Source organism: Vanessa cardui, chromosome 30, assembly GCF_905220365.1.
Source record: "Vanessa cardui chromosome 30, ilVanCard2.1, whole genome shotgun sequence".
Lineage (NCBI taxonomy): Eukaryota > Metazoa > Arthropoda > Insecta > Lepidoptera > Nymphalidae > Vanessa > Vanessa cardui.
In genome coordinates this window covers 87,640-105,107 of record NC_061152.1, presented here as the reverse complement: position 1 = coordinate 105,107, position 17,468 = coordinate 87,640, and the positions used below count along the sequence as shown (strand labels likewise).

General features: G+C 36.9%; 1 protein-coding gene across 1 annotated transcript; it reads right to left on the bottom strand.

Annotated features, from left to right (window-relative positions):
- Positions 1-8,364: 8,364 nt before the first annotated feature.
- LOC124542083 (ETV5-related protein Ets96B-like) lies at positions 8,365-16,160 on the bottom strand. Its single transcript, XM_047120016.1, is given in 9 exon segments — positions 8,365-8,462; positions 8,498-8,602; positions 9,244-9,352; positions 9,697-9,824; positions 10,929-11,009; positions 11,864-11,961; positions 12,831-12,881; positions 14,766-14,879; positions 16,117-16,160. Coding segments are annotated over 9 exon segments (828 nt in total).
- Positions 16,161-17,468: the final 1,308 nt, after the last annotated feature.

The following is a 17,468-nucleotide window of genomic DNA, read 5'->3' as shown; positions in this document are numbered from 1 at the left end:
TTTTATTGGTAAAAAAGCGTGATGGTAGTGATCGTATGTGTGTGGATTATCGAGAATTAAATAGAAATACTGTACCTGATCGCTTCCCACTGCCTTTAATTTCTGACTTGATTGCAAGACTGTCTGGGGCTTATTTCTTCTCCTGCCTAGATTGTGCAAGTGGGTTTAATCTTATACCCGTAAGTGTCGAAAGTATTGAACGTACTGCTTTTGTTACCCCAGATGGCCAATATGAGTATCTCACAATGCCTTTCGGTTTACGAAACGCGCCAAGTGTTTTCCAACGTGCAGCATCAAATGCCTTAGGTAACTTAGTATATTCATACGCGATCCTTTACATGGATGATATTTTAATTCCGTCACTAGACGAAAAAGAAGGCTTAGAACGGTTACGTGAGGTTTTGACAGCTCTGACTAAGGCTGGTTTTTCACTTAATATTTCGAAATGTTCCTTTTTAAAACGTCGCGTAGAGTTTCTTGGGTATGATATAACAGCTGGTGAAGTGAGGCCTAATCCAAGAAAAGTCGAGGCTCTTACCAAGTTACCACCACCTGAAAATGTTCATCAACTCAGGCAATTCATTGGCCTTGCCTCTTATTTTAGAAAATTTATTTCTGGTTTTTCTCAAATTATGACCCCTCTTTTTCATCTCGTTTCCTCTAAGTTGTTTGTTTGGAAGCCAGAACATGAGAAAATTCGAGTGCAAATTACTTTTCTTCTAACAAATAAGCCAGTTCTTATGATTTTTAATCCTGATCTCCCCACGGAATTGCATACAGATGCCAGTGCGGAAGGTTATGGTGGTATCCTCTTTCAAAAAGACGATAGATTACATGTGGTCGAATACTTTAGCATGCGCACCACGAAAGCCGAGTCAAAGTATCACTCTTATGAGTTAGAAACCTTGGCCGTGGTGAATGCTGTAAAACATTTTCGACATTACTTACAAGGACGTCATTTTACCATTGTAACTGACTGCAACTCCTTAAAAAGCTCTTTTAATAAACTCGATTTGACGCCTAGAGTACACCGATGGTGGGCTTTTCTTCAGGCATTTGATTTTGAAATAATTTATAGACCCGGTAAATTAATGAGTCATGTAGATTTTTTATCTCGAAATCCACTCTCTACAACTTCAGAGGTTAAAGCCCAAAAGATTGAGCAAAAACGAGTCGATATTGCAACTTTGTCCGAAAATTGGCTTTTAGCAGAACAAATTCGTGACTCAGAAATTCAGTCTATTGTTTTAAAGCTTCAAAATAACGATTTACCAGCTGATGATGCTAAAACTTACGAGATACGTTCTGGTGTATTATTTCGCAAGATTCAGAGAAATAACCGCACTCGCTGCCTACCTGTCGTGCCGCGTGCGTTTCGTTGGTCTGTAGTGAATCATATTCACGAGGCAGTTATGCATCTTGGTTGGGAAAAGACGCTTGAGAAACTTTACTATCATTACTGGTTTGATCACATGTCGAAATATGTGCGTAAATTTGTAGACAATTGTATCACATGCAAGGTATCAAAATCTAGCTCTGGCAGGGTACAGGCCGAACTTCATCCCATACCGAAGGTATGCATACCATGGCATACTTTACATGTGGACATAACAGGAAAACTTAGTGGTAAAAATGACACGAGAGAATACATTATCGTTTTCGTAGATGCCTTTACAAAGTTTGTTTTGTTGTATCATACATTGCGGATTGATACACCGAGTATGATCAAAGCACTCAAATCTAGTATTTCCCTCTTCGGTGCTCCTAGTCGCCTAATAGCCGATCAAGGTCGTTGCTTTGCAAGTAAAGACTTTAAAGACTTTTGTGAATCTCATTGTATTGCTTTGCATTTAATTGCTACAGGCTCTAGTCGTGCTAACGGACAAGCTGAGAGGGTAATGGGAACGTTAAAGGGTATGTTGACGTCTGTTGAAACGTCAGATAGGTCGTGGCAAGATAGTTTAAAGGAAATTCAGTTAGCGTTAAACTGCACTGTTAACCGTATAACGAAATCGAGTCCTTTAGAACTTTTGATAGGTAAGGTAGGAAGACCCCTAAATCTTTTGTGTGCAGATGATAATGAGAATGTAGTTGATATAGCAAATGTGAGAGAACAAGCGGTATGGAATATAGAAAAGAGCGCCAAATATGAGAAGTCCCGTTTTGATAAAAATAAGGCAAAATTAGTAAAATATGTTGTTGGTGATTTAGTTCTAATAAAAAATGAAGAACGGAATCAAGTGAAGCTTGATCCTAAGTATAAAGGTCCTTTTAAAATAATTGAGCTACTTGAAGGTGACCGGTATGTTTTAAAGTCTTTAACTGGTAATAGGACATACAAGTATGCCCATGATCGCATAAGAAAGATGCCACAAGATCAAGTTCCGAGTGAATTAGACGTATTAAGTGAAGAGTTAGATATAGAGGATGCGGGTGAAGGCCCATCCACCAGTACAAACTAGTAAATTATTACACAAAGTAAGGCTATAGCTTACCAGTGAGAAGGACTGGTAATGTATATCGTGTTTGGGGCTTATCAGTGAGAAGGACTGATACTGCCCACTTATGTTAGACTTGGGTATACGTACCAGAGAGAAGGACTGGTACTGTCCCATACGTTATTGATCTTAACACAGAGAAGGATTGTTATTGACCCCTCTGTCATCTCAGACTTACTGGCAAGAAGTGCTAGTACTGTGTGTTGTTGTCAATACTTGGTGTATTAAATAATTACTATGATTTTGTAAAGTTAATTGGAGTTTTAATCTAACTTGTGGTATCCTTTCTGATGTGACTTAATTATGAGCTATTTTTCTATATGGTCAGGTAAGCCGAGCTAAGAGATGACTACAGCTGTATTTTGTTTTGTTGCCAGATACAAATACACACGAGGACGTGTGACTCGTCAGATTGGCCGTGTCGTCGATAATGAATAATTATTAACTTACTCATTTTGTTATATCTGTGGGGTGTGAACGCCGTGACATGAGTCACGTGATCGGAATCGTTTGGAAGGGACAACTGTCACAGGCTTAGCATTCTTGTTTTTCGAGAACGTTACATCTGAAGCTACGTTTTATTAAAGATAAAGAGATACAGTTCGGGCCTTCCAAACGGGACCGGTGGTTCACGCAACTATAATAATTGGATTATACAACACAAGAATTGTCATCTTTGTAATTAATTGCCCGAGACCCATGAACCCTATACCAAAAGATCCTACTGATGACGAGCCTGCCGTTGATATATCGCAGTCGCCGTCATATATATATTTATTATATACAAAAGCTTTAAAAAAAAAATCCGATAACAGTTTTTTTCGTAAATTCAGAATGAATACCACAGACTAATCAAGCTCTCGACCAATGGCATCGCGCCAATTTGATGTCAGATTGTTTATTTGTCTTTTCTCCTCTTGTGGTTGGAACAGAGTATACAACTTTATATTCAAACGTTTAGTGATTTTTATACAGTGTCATCCTCTTCTTTCATATGTCAAATCAGTAATGACAGAAAGAGAGGGCCGTGTTTTAATAAACTCGCTGAAGTATGTATGTATGTAAAATTATATTGATTTTGTAAATTTTTTTTTTAAGAAAACGTAAAAGATTTTTGTAAACGATCTTTATTTGAATTAAGACTTTTTTTAAACAGTCGTATTATAAATGACACGTGGCACAGATTAAATATATAATAAAGTTTTTTTTTTTTTAATTATTTACATAACAAAAGCTCAAACATATAATGCTATGTTTCTGTTTAAGTTAATAAAGCCTGTCTGCGCTGTCTAATTATCGAAGTTGGTAATTACGTTACATTATATAATTAAAAAAAGTATTTTTCTTAATTGTATATAGGTAGGAACCGTTTCTGATGTATTATCGACTATATTTGTGTATATAAATGTTAAATGGCGACTGATAGTAACAAGCGACAATAATATATGAAATACATTTTTTAATTATTATTATTCAATATTAAATATAAGAACAGTTGAAATTTGTATTTCTAGATAAATTAATATAACGAAATGTTTTTTTTTAATCTGTGGGAGTTGTTTCGTGAAAAGGAAAGGAATCGTTTGACAGGACGATTGGAAAGCGCGCGCTTTTTGATTCGACCAATGAGCGCTCGAGTTGTCCACAGACTGTTTAAAGTTAATATTAGGTGATTTGACAGATGTACATATGCAACTTGTGAAGCTTGTTTCCCGACGTATTTTTTTTTAATATTTAGTATTTCACGAGCAAGGTAATTAAAATATAGTGCCAGTAATTTAGAGGTTTTTTATAGCACAATTTTTAATATTCATTATTTTGTTAGTGTTTATTCTACACGTAGAAGTAATCGAATAAATGTAACGAAACATACGAGTGTATTCCTGCCTTTATTATAAATAATTAAAAAAAAAGTCGTAAAAACTTTTCGTTATCTGTATCCACTGTATGTATATGTTTTTTTTTATTGTAATAACTCCTTAAAAATTAACAAATATATCGTTGAAATGTTTTATAAAGTATATATGATATAATAAAAAGTTGATTTGGGTTTATTTTTGTTACAATTTGAATTTCATAAAATTATTTCAGTTAAAAAGGTTTTATTATTTAAAAATTAAATGCAACAAGATCTATCTACCCTCAGTTTATCAGTATCACAGTGTATTTCCGTCAGTAACGCTTCTCACTCGCAAAGTTTAACTTTTCTATATGATTCTGTATGTTAATATTTAGTATTAAGAGTATTAAAGTTGCAAACGTTATTTGTATGAATAAACTGTTTTTATTGTTGATACGAGTTTGTTTTATAACCATTTTTTTTGTTTTTTTTTTATGGTATAGGTTGGCGGACGAGCATATGGGCCACCCGATGGTAAGTGGTCACAATCACCCATAGACAATGACGCTGTAAGAAATATTAACTATTCCTTACATCGTCAATGCCCCACCAACCTTGGGAACTAAGATGTTATGTCCCTTGTGCCTGTAGTTACACTGGCTCACCCTTCAAACCGGAACACAACGATACTGAGTACTGTTATTTGGCGGTAGATTAACTGGTGAGTGGGTGGTACCTACCCAGACGGGCTTGCACAAAGCCCTACCACCAACCTGAAGTCGTTTTGTTAATAAATTTATATTTTCGCTAGTGTTTGACTCTCCGCCTCTAATATAAAACAAAAGAATAGGCCGACATAATGTTTATTTAATGTAATATTTTTAAATGTTTAAAAAGAAAGGCAAGAAACTCAGTAATTACTACTGAGTTTCTTGCCCAATCTTCTCGGTAGAATCTACTTTCCGAATCGGTGGTAGCTTCACTTAATTGTTAAATAGATTCAAAAGTGTTTGTCAAAGCCTACTTGAATAAAGTTTATTTTAATTTTAATATTTATTAGGTAAGAATCTTAGGAAATAAATAAATAATGCCTATGCCTATATGGTCGACACTCCCTCCATCTAAATCGAATGGCTTCGAAGAGATCAGCGTCGAAATGAATTTAAGACAAGTCTAATAAGATTTCTATAGTCAAAGTACTTGACACCAGCTATACAGCTGTACGACACAACATAGATGTAACATCGACCAAACTCGTAAAACTGATTACATCCGAATTGAGTGCGGTATCCCAAATTTTCTTCACACAAACGTAACAACTTGTAATATCACACGACCTAATATATTCGTCAATTCGACGCGTCGATTTACACGCACTCGCTGTCTCGGGTCGAACTGACGCGACGAATAGCGTCGAATGGCGCGATAGGGAGCTGTTTTCATTTTATTTTCATTTCATTGCATTTTCCGATACTACATCTATTTTGTGTTGTACTATACGTCTTTATATATTCTTATATATTTTTGTTACATATATTAGGTAGGCAGCCGAGCAAATAATTTAGTTGATGGTAAGTGATCTCTACTGTTCGTGGGCAGTGGCACCGTAAAAATATTTAGTGAAACAATACACCACCAACCATCAAACTTAAGAATCAAGTACACTACAAAACATAAACTAATAATAAACAAAACATAAAATAACATAAACTGATATCCTCATCACGGTGCCATTCCAGGAGTATCTTCTTTCTAACTTAAAAAAAATCATCAAAATCGGTTCCTAAATGGCGAAGTAATTGCCGAAAAAACATATATATATATATATAGGCCGATGAATGGTTAGTATTTCTGCAGCTCTATTGTCTATGGCCAGTAGTGACCACTTAGGTTGCACATTTCGTTTCGTATATATTAAATTTAAAACAGGTAATTATACGCCATTGTATTATGCACTAACTTGACGCCAAGCGTGCGTGGAGTGAAAGTTTAGTTGGAGACGCGAAGAATGCTCCCGTAACGTACACGCAATCTACGTGACGACGGACTATATATGACATTGGCAACTTAGAATATGATATAGGAAATAGAAAACCCCAGGATTAAAACATTGTTTCAATTAATTTTAGTCAAACAGACAGAGTGTGACATCATCAATTTACAAATACAATTATTTTATGACATAGGTGGCAAACGAGCAGGAGGCTATGGACATCTGCAACACCAGGGGGCTTACAAGTGCGTTGCCGGCCTTTAAGAAAGGAGTACGGTCTTTTCTTGAAGGTTCCCATGTCGTATCGGTTCGGAAAAACCGCCGGCGAAAGCTGTTCCACAAAGTGGTTGTGCGATGCAGAAAATGTTTGAGAAATCGCGCTGTTGTGGATGACACAAAATGACAAACGCGTCATTTTCAGTAACAGCCTGTAAATTTCCCACAGCTGGGGTAAGGCCTCCTCTCCGCTTAAGGAGAGGGTTTGGAACATATTCCACCACACCATTCCAATGCTGGTTCACCAACCCAACGCAGATGTGGCAAATTTTGATTAAATTAGACACATGCAGGTTTCCTCACAGATACATATAGTGGTGCTTGCTTGGGTTTGAACCCGAAATATCGGTTAAAATGCACGTTCTAACCACTGGGCCGTCTCATCTAGAATTATTTGTACGATAACTGTTATATTCAGTTGACAGTTAGACTCATTTTCAACTTGTCCTCAAATGTTAAGAAAATGAGCGTTTAATTTAAGCGTGTCATGTAAGAAAGAATCGTCGTGGTAATGTGGAGGAAAAACAGACAGTTAATTCAGAAATTATTTTATTATTCACAGAATTGTTACTTAATTTCGATCTTAATTTAGTATTGCACAATTTAAACTACAGCGATCGCTTCTAATGTGTTTTATACACAAAGTAAATGACATCGTCGCTGCCGTAAGGCCCCTTGGGGACTTGTTGTAGTGCCCCATTCCACGGGGCATTTTTATAGGGCATTATAGTGTATTTTTTCCTCCGAGGGGCAACTTATTAACAACATAAAATTGTCATAAAGTATTATTGTTAAAATAGTGTTTATACATTATAACTTCTAGGAAAAGTAAATTAAAGTGCGTTAGTATACGTGTAGTAATTTTTTTAGGGCAGAATGTTTATTGCATAAAACAGTATTCCTTAATTATTCGTAAATCGGTTGTCATTTCACGAGTGATATGTAAAATTAATTATACAGAATAAATCAGCAATAATTTTTCATATACATATGTTTCTGTATGTTTTTTCTTGAGTGTGTGTGTTGTTTTAATATTAGTGGAGCGTAAAGTCTCAATGAAATGCCACCTTTATACAAGTTCAATTATTTTTTCCACAGCAAATTTGTATACAATTTCCTAAGCCAAGTATAATACTGACAAGGTTGACAAGTGTGCGTATTTCATTTAAAAAAAGTGGCAATAAGATTTTGGCGGGATATTGGCGTTAAATGTGTGGCCAAGTTGTTTTTGAAACCTTAAGTAAGTCACTAAATTGTGAACGAGTTTGATGAAACGAAATATTTATATGAAATTGCGGTGTTTTATTATTAAATTTAAACTAATTTTTAGATGTACTTAGAAAATAATCTTAGATTAACTTACAATTTGTAATATATTAATTATTATTTATTTTAAAAGTTAAGTTTTATTTTAATAAGGTAAAATAAGGTAATACAAAAATAATAATTTTAATAGACTAGAGAAACACAGAATAAATACTTTGATTATTAAAAGTATTCTATTATAAAGCTGATGGAGTCCATCAAATCTCAATGTTACTTGCCTTATTATTTATTCTATATTTAACAAAAATTGACGCGGTTAAAATATATACAGATAAAAAATAATAGAAGTTAAATGACAGATCTTTTTTTTAAATGTCATTTTTGCATCTAAATCGTTCGTTCTGCCAATTTGATTCAGAAAGTTTGAAACACGGAGACAAGATATGATATACTCGTAATATATTTAATTGTATATTATTATTAAATTTATACTACAAAGATATGTTTTCCTGTAATCTAAATAATACTTTTACGATTCGTAATGACTATCGGGGTAGAAGCGCCGCTGGTAGTCACTGGTGGTGGGTATACTGGTGCTGGGCGCGGGCGGTGCGCCACTCGGGATGTAGGGGGGGTAGTAGAGCTGGGAGATGACGTCGTATGTGGGGGGACGGGCCATACTGAACAGAGCCTCCGGGTCGCAGACGAATTTATACACGTAGCGTTCGCCTGGAAAAATATGTAATTTATTTCGATATTATATTTACTTTATCTGTGACTGTTAAATACCTGTTGACTTCCAGGCAGGATACATTATATATAACACATAATTATATTTAACTAGTATCACTGTATTTTTTAAATGTTGAAAAAGAGTAACTACTGACTTTCTTGCAGGTTCCTTTCGGTAGAATCTACTTTCTGAACCGGTGGTAGCCTCACCTAATTGTTAAAAGACGAGTCAAAAGTTTTTATTCTGATTTGATTTGATTTGTGGTTCACTCGTCATAAACTTTGCAGCCCATTTCAATCCAAGAAGGAATTAATGTAATGTAATCAACACAAATTAATATATTTTATGTAATTTCCTAATCGTACAGCTAAATGGTGCGCAACTGACAGTGATCACTATATCCCTATTTATAATACAACACTCTTCAACTTTACTATCCCCCATATCCCTTTAATTTTACTTCCAATGTTCCCAGCAGTATCCTCGACGTCCATAATACCATTTTTCTAAAATCCACAATGGATATCGTATATTAATCAAGCCAAGCCAATGACAACGCGTCAATTTGCATATTACATGTTTGCACAGACCAGAGTGCTGTAATATCTTCTGAATGAGGTTGGAATCGGTCGGGTACCTGCGACTTTCTGCATGATGCCCTTCTCGTAGTAGTACCGCAGCGAGCGGGAGAGCTTGTCGTAGTTCATGGCTGGCCTGTTCTTCTGCGCGCCCCAGCGTCTCGCTACCTGTTGAATGGGACACAAAATCATCCATTATTTATAGGGTTTTACAAGTAGTTTGAATAGTAATTTATTAATATTATAAGTGTGAATGTAACTCTGTCTATCTGACGCTCTTTCACGACCAAATTATGAATCGAATTTGATGAAATTTGCTATGGAGCTATTAAGCAAACTAGAACTCCACGAAAGGATATAGGCTACGTTTCTATGTCTGACTAATGTTTATGGTGGTACACTCATCATCAAGTAAGGCAAGTCAATATTAAATTACAGAAAGTTAATCAAAAGATTAAAAGACACTTTGATATTTGTAAATATACTATCTTTTATATTGTGTTTTATCAAACCTCTTCTGGTTCATGCAGCTTGAACTCCAGGCCCCTGCCCGTCCAGGCGACACACCGCGCCCCCTCTGCCAAGAGCGACACGAGGAACTGCCATAACTGTAGAGCGCCTCTCCGTCCACCAGACGACCCTGATATACACCAATCAAATCATACATCGTATGTCGCTTCCCTTCACGCTTGGATCTTTTAAACTACGCGACGCATTTTGATGCGGTTTTCGTCAATAAATAGAGTGATTCATGAGGAAAGTTTGTAGTTATGATACGTGCATATTATAGTAGTAAAAAGAAGTTTGTAAAAAGCATTTTGCAATCTAAATGTTGTATATAAACATATTGTTTAAAGTTGAAAATCATAACTGGTAAACAAAAAAAGTAAAAGTCAGTGAATCTCCGATTTCTCTTGTACGGGGGCTTGCTAGGGAGCTTATTTCACCAGGCGGCTCTCCATTGCTGATACTCATTTTCAGTTTCATTAAATATATTTATTTAATTCTTTATTGCACACCAATATTTCATCTAAATTTAACATTTGGTATAACAGAAGTAGCACGAGCTGCAAAAGGTGGCCTTTTTTCTTTTTTTTAAGGAGCGTGTTTTCTAATTAGAAAATGTCACCTCCATAGTTCTATAGAAAAAATTAAATACTAAAACAAACACATTAACAGGTTTATCTATCTACGATTATTACATTTATATATTATTTTAAGTAATGCTTTGGCTGCGCCCGAAGACGGAGCGGCGAGTACGCTATTGTAACAACCTACTTCATATGCAAAATTATATTTATGTAAAAATTCTACTCTTTCAGCATCCGAACACATTAACTCATTACGCCACAATTTGGTGATGTAGTCTTACCCATGATATATGCGAACTTATTTAACGGCATTTGTCCGGACCGCAGTCGAAGGGCTGTTACGATAACTAGCTCATATTGGTTCCATCAATTAAAGTATACCCCGAAGGCTCTGGTTGAATAGTTTTGTACCAGGTGCCTTTAGATAAAGAACCTTCGTCAAAAAACTCTCCATAGATGCTTGTATCGATCTTTAGTATCATGTAGAACGTCTGTAAAGTACGGCTTGTATTCAACTAAAATTCCTTCGGCAGATGCTTGTTAGGCTAATGCGTCAACAATTTCATTTCCATGAAGGAATATGGCCTTATCGCTTAAGATATCTTTTAACAAACTTTTGGTCACTGAAGACAGTCAATGCAGTCGCAAGTTACCTGCATGCGTCGTGGTCACGTGCTGGTGCGGCGATGCGGCGTCGGTCCGCGACGCGCCCGCGCTGCAGTGGGAGCTGCTCACTGAAAACACCACACACACTTGACTTCCTGTAACTAAGTGACGTCTTTCAAATGGAGAAAATCCCCTCACCCTTTGAGATTGATCATGATGCTTGCCCAATTTTTCATCAGACTCATGTTTGTTTTCTAAGGTTGTTGACCATTATTGACGTAATGAGATAATTTAAGTTTACTTAGAGGAAGTGCTCGGTGCAAGACCATTTGGGGAGGTACAATTCAAGGTACCAACAGTAATTGGTATTGTTGTGTTTTGGTTTGGAGTGTAACTACAGGCACGAGGATAACATCTTAGTGTGCTATAGCACAATTGTTTATTGTCATTGTCAGGGGTAGAACTTCTTCGCAGAATGAAGCCGTGGAGCGGGAGCGAGAAAAGAATGCCGCCGCTGATTCGTGCCGCAGAAGACGACCGGGAAGAAGGAAAAGGCGCTACGCGCACCTTCTCCCCCCACCTCAAAAGGCGCCGCAGCCGCCGCCAACCAGGGGGAGTACCCTGGGAATCCCCCCTAGGTGTTGGAGGCCCGTATAGGCGGGCCGACCGTCAAGGCGTCAGCCGAAAGACGGAGAGGGTACCGCTGGTTTTCTAGAGGGTAAACACGGTGTGCTTGGCTCACTCGGCGTCCAGGGCTCTGGGGAGTCCCACACACCCCCCCACTTTCCATCACATGGGGGAAGCGCGTAAAGCGTTTTTTCAGCGAGAAAAAAGGAGAAGAACTTCTCAATATACATAAGTACGCGCTGCTTTTTTAATAGTGTGACGTGGACGTCACAACAGTTTAGAAAGAATATTTCACGAATAGAATTTTTAAGATACAGAAGATTCTGAAAATAATATTAATTTCCTGCCACAGTACCGAGTCTGTCTCCCCAGGGCTCCGCGCTGCTGGTGACGGCCTCCTCTCTGGACTCCGATGGCTCCGGTTCCTCGGAGCACTTGCCGTAACTACTGCATCTGTGTGTGTAAAATTTGGGTAGTAATTTATTATTTTCCCAAAAAACCACAAATATAGCTGTCAACCATATGATTACCAAAACGAATGATAGCGTTTTTGTAGGAATAACTATTTAAAATTTAAATTAATTTTATGGCAAGATAACATGCTTATTTTTCGAACCACATATTTATTTCAATTTTTTTTATTTGAAATCAACATTTTGAAGCACTTTTCAACCGACTTCAAAAAGGAGATTGTTATCAATTTGTCTGTATTTTTTTATGTTTGTTACCTCATGACTTTTTACTGGGTGGACCGATTTTGATAATTTTTTTTTGTTTGAAAACTTCCCGTGTGGTCTTATTTTGACGCCGGCCAATTAATATAACAATAAATGTAACTACGTTATACAATCGTAAATGGATACAATTTAAGTAGTCTAATGTTTTTCATTTCATTTTACTTAGGAGGACTCTAAAAATATGTTGAATACGAAATTATTTTTATTAATTTTTAGTGCACATTCATTTGTTTTAAAATAGTGTTTTGTTTGAAGTCGGTTTTTCTTTTTGTAAAAATTTCAAACTTGTTAAATTCCATAAGACGAATGTGTACGATTTTTGTTATATGATTAGAATCCTAGATTATATAATATAATATATATGAGACAACATCACATACATTACTCTGATCCCAATATGAGTAGCTAAAGCACTTGTGTTGTGAAAAATTAGACGTAACGACGGCACAAACACCCAGACCCGAGACGATAATAGAAAACTAATAATAATCTACATCGACTCGGCCGGGAGTGGCGTACCCATGAAAACCGGTGTACACACCACTCGACCACGGAGGTCGTCCGAAGATTGGGTCCTGTTCTTACCTCTGCATGTAGTCTCTGTATTCTGAGGGGTCCTCGCCTTCGCCCTTACACCTGCAACAGATTTATTATTCACTTGTGTGACTCCCGAGAAGATGGTCCAGTGGTTATAACGCGTGCATCATAAACGATGATTGCGGGTTTAAACCCAGGCAAGCACCACTAAATATTCACGTGCTTAATATGTGTTTATAATGCATCTCGTTCTCGGCGGCAAGGAAAACATCGTGAGGAAATTCATGTGTCTAATTTCATAGAAATTCTGTCACGTGTGTATTTCACGATCCGCACTGGAACAGCGTGGTGAAATATGTTCCGTACCTTCCCCTCAAAACAGAGAGGCCTTATCCCAGCAGTGGGAAATGTACAGGCTCAAATTAAATTAACGATAGTTCGAATCTTCAAATAAAAATTTACAGTAATATTACGTGCAAGTTGTACTGTATACAGGATCGTAATTGAAGTTTCTAAGCGTGTCTCGGAAAAACCAACACACGTAGTTGAAGGCATACACGCGCGTTACATAAATATAAGTTATTACTGAATTACTTAAACGATTAAAGTAGAGTTTTTGAAGAGGACTTTTAGTTATGCTACTACTGTAGCTGTGCCCGCGACCTTGTACGAGTTTGAATTTAACCAAAAAAAAAAATATTGTAGCCTAAGTTACTCCTTATAATATCAGTTATCTGCCAGGGTATGTCCCGTCAAAATCGATCCAGCCGTTCCAGAGATTAGCCGGAACAAACAGACAGACACAATAATTGTAAAAAAATGTTACTTTGGTATATGTACCGTGTATACATATGCATTGAGTAAAGAAGTACTATTTTAATATTACAAATAGACACTCCAATTTTATTATATGTATAGATGCAAAAGAGACTCTTTCTTATAGTTTGAAAGTCTTTCTGTTGCTATGTGAAGGCTAAATTGTACCGAATTTGATGAAGTTTGTAATGAAACAAGATTGAACTCCAAGGATTTAGGTTTCTTTTTATATCTAAAACATGATCAATTCCTGAGGGATAAGCAAAGCTGCGAGCTGTTACATCGGTCTTAATAAAACAAAATTGAATAAAACACTAATTTAAATTTATTGAATACTGAATTATGTAATCTTTAGGCAGCCGTCAAAAATGGAGCCGGGAGAAGAACTGAACTCCTGCCGAGCCCTACTTCTGAGTTCTGTCTCTCCTGCTCACATTACAGCTTTAAGCCAGTGACTCAGGTACGGAACAATAGCTTGTATTCTATAAATATAATAATACGAATGATTTGTTTATTTATAACCTATTTATGTTAAAGGTGAACGGCAAATGGAAGCTTTTAGAATACAATTTTAAAAAAAAATCTCGGGTTGTTCTATCTTTTCACAAATATAAATATCTCATCATTTCCTGTAATGCGTTTAAGTGAAAGGAAAGCTAATACGCCACCAACCTCTGAGTTTACTAAGCTCGATTGGTAGCGCGTAAGTAAGGAATGCTTAACATTTTCTACAGCGTTTTTGTCTATGGACGGTGGTTAGCATTTACAGTCAGACCATTGATATTCTAATAAACACATATGTTATACCCATACTAAACAACAGAAAAAAGTGTGCCGCGCCGGGGACCGTTTATTTTACATTTCGTTAAAGGTAAAAAGGATAGCTTGATAAAAACAATAAGTAAAAGGGATAACTAGATGTTTTCATTACGCAAAACGTATTACTACGTAATTATGATGTATTATAATGTATTGTAACGTATTACTACGTAAAACGACTAAGGGCAAACGTCCCAATTGGGATGTTTTGTAGTCTTCACTTTTGCGTTAATAACATATCTGTTTACTAGAACATCATTGAGTCAGACCCTTATGCTCATCTACCTCTGGTACCAATAAAAAAATCATCTTATAGAGAATACTGGCAGTATCTACGTTTGTACTGACTGCGTCTGCTGCGTGTGCATGTGTGCGTGCTCGTGCGCGTGTCGGTGTGCGTACGCGGCGTGCGTCTGTAGGTGTGCGTGCTCGTAGCCCTCCCGGCGCGCCGCGGGGGGCTCCCTGCAATAAATAATAAATAAATAAATAAATGTTGTTTGTTGTTGTTGTTGTTGATCCCAATGTAAGTAGCTAGAGCACTTGTGTTATGGAAAATCAGAAGTAACGAAGGTACCACAATTACCCAGACCCAAGACCACATAGAAAACTAATGAGAATCTATATCGACTCGGCCGGGAATCGAACCCGGGACCTCGGAGTGGCGCACCCTTGAAAACCGGTGTACACACCACTCGACCACGGAGGTCGTCAAATGTACACGTTTTGCGTTAGTATTACAACTTCTATGTAAATATATTAAATGTAGTCCAATAGGCTATTTGACTGGCTTTTAAAATCCATTTTATATTGTTTAGTAGAAGTTAAGGAACCCAGTAAAAGTTGATTTTTTTTATTTCTAGTACATATTTGCCGAAAAATTTCATATTAAAAATTCCATATTTAAATAGCCTATTGAGTGCTATATTTTAGTACACATAGTTTAGAGTACTAACAATTATTTTTAATGTACCTTATGATTAACCGTTAATCATTGTGTTGTTCTAGGTTGAGGATTAACAACGAAATTACTACGACTAAGCTAGTCTTCAAAATTTAATTGAGTATGTTTCCTCAACTGTTCCGATCAATCTCATTCGTGTCTTCTCCCTACGTGACATAGTAAAAGCCATTAAACCAAGAATTGAATTGACGAATTGCAATATTACAGTGGTCGAAAGGTTTAAACAATAATTAACTTATCATTTCATTTTAGGTTTGTTAAATAATTCAAAAGTACTTGTAAAAGCCTACTTGAATGAAGTATATTTTGATTTTTAATCGAGATGACACAGTTGTTAAAACGCGTACATTTTAGCCGGCGATAGCGGGTTTAAACCCAGGCTACCTCTGAATTCGCATGTACGTAATATATAATTATTTATAATTCATCTCGTGCTCGTTAGGAAAACATCGCGAGGAAATTTAGATGTGTCTAATTTCAATGGACTTCGGCCTCGTGTATGGCACAACAATCCATATTGGTGCAGAGTGGTCGAAAATACTCCTAACTTTCTCCTCAAAAAGGAGAATGAGGCCTTAGCCCAGCAGTAGGAAGTTTACCGGCAGTACTTGGTGGCCAAAAGTTGGCCAATATTGCTTACGACTTGATCTCATTGACATATTGTATCCAAACATAAATAATCCTTTTATTCGTACAAAGTGGTGATGGTGGCGAGTAAAACAAAATATTCCGAGTTACCTGTGGTAGGGCAGACCCCAAGGCAGGAATGGTGGTTGAGACATCTCATCACCGCCGCCGTCGCCTCAAGCGGCGGCCATCTTCCTGAACTGTTAAAGAAAGTTTTTAAATATTAAAAATCTACGAGAAAATATTCATCGTCGATATTATACACTCATTGTAGTCATTTTGTTGTTGGAACTCAATTGGAAAAATGCCTTGTGCTCACTCTGTCTCTTTCTCCCTATCTCTTTCTTTTATTTAAGTTTTTCTTTTAACTTTGTTTTGTTGACTAAATGACACAATGACAACGTATACGTACCATACAAAAAACGACTTTAAGGTAAAGGTTTAAGGTAAGGTATTAAGGCACCCGATGGTCACCATCGCCTTCAGACATTGGCGCTGTAAGAAATATTAACTATTCCTTACATCGTCAATGCGCCAACCTTGGGAACTAAGATGTTATTTCCCTTATGCCTGTAGTTACACTGGTTCACTCATTTTGGTCGGTGAGACTATAATAAATACATACGTGCATTTTTCTTGTACTTAACTACTTATATCTATTTTAATTCAACAATTTCTGCGTCGTTCAAAACACCAATCGTAAATCCACAATGAATACCACAGACTAATCAAGCTCTCGACCAATGAGATCGCGTCGATTCGCTGTCAAATGTTGTTTATTTGGCTTTCTCCTCTTATGGTTGGAATAGAGTATACAGGCAAATGGGACATAACATCTTAGTACCCAAGGTCAGTGGCGCATTGACGATGTAAGGAATAGTTAATATTTCTTACAGCGTCATTGTCTATGGGTGAAGGTGACCTCTTACCATCGGGTGGCCTATATGCTCATCCCCCAATCTATACCATAAAAAACCATTATCTATGGACTGTGGTGATCATTATGTGGCCATTTGTTCGTTCACCTACATCATAAAAAACTGCCGTTTGTTTCTCTCGTAAGAACATATGAATAGACACAACTCGTCTTCAAACGAACATGCGTACAAATCTACAAGCTGAGATTCGATTGCTCCACAATTTCCGACTCCAGGATGGCGGGTCGCCGCGGGAGAGGCGCGGCGTGGCGGCTCAGGACTCATTCGATTACCATTCGCGGCGATCGTTTCTTTGGGAGACATCTTCGTTTTGAAATCATCCTGTAGCGGATACACGGAAATGACGTCGAAAATGAAACTGCGAACTTATTCGCTAGTTGTTAAAAGAGTTTTAAATCTGTATTTCAATGATGTTCTAGTAAACAGATATATCATTAACGCGCAAAAAGTGAAGACTAGAAAACGTCCTAATTGGGACGTTTGCCTTTAGTCGTTAGCATCATAATTATGCCAGTAATGCGTTAT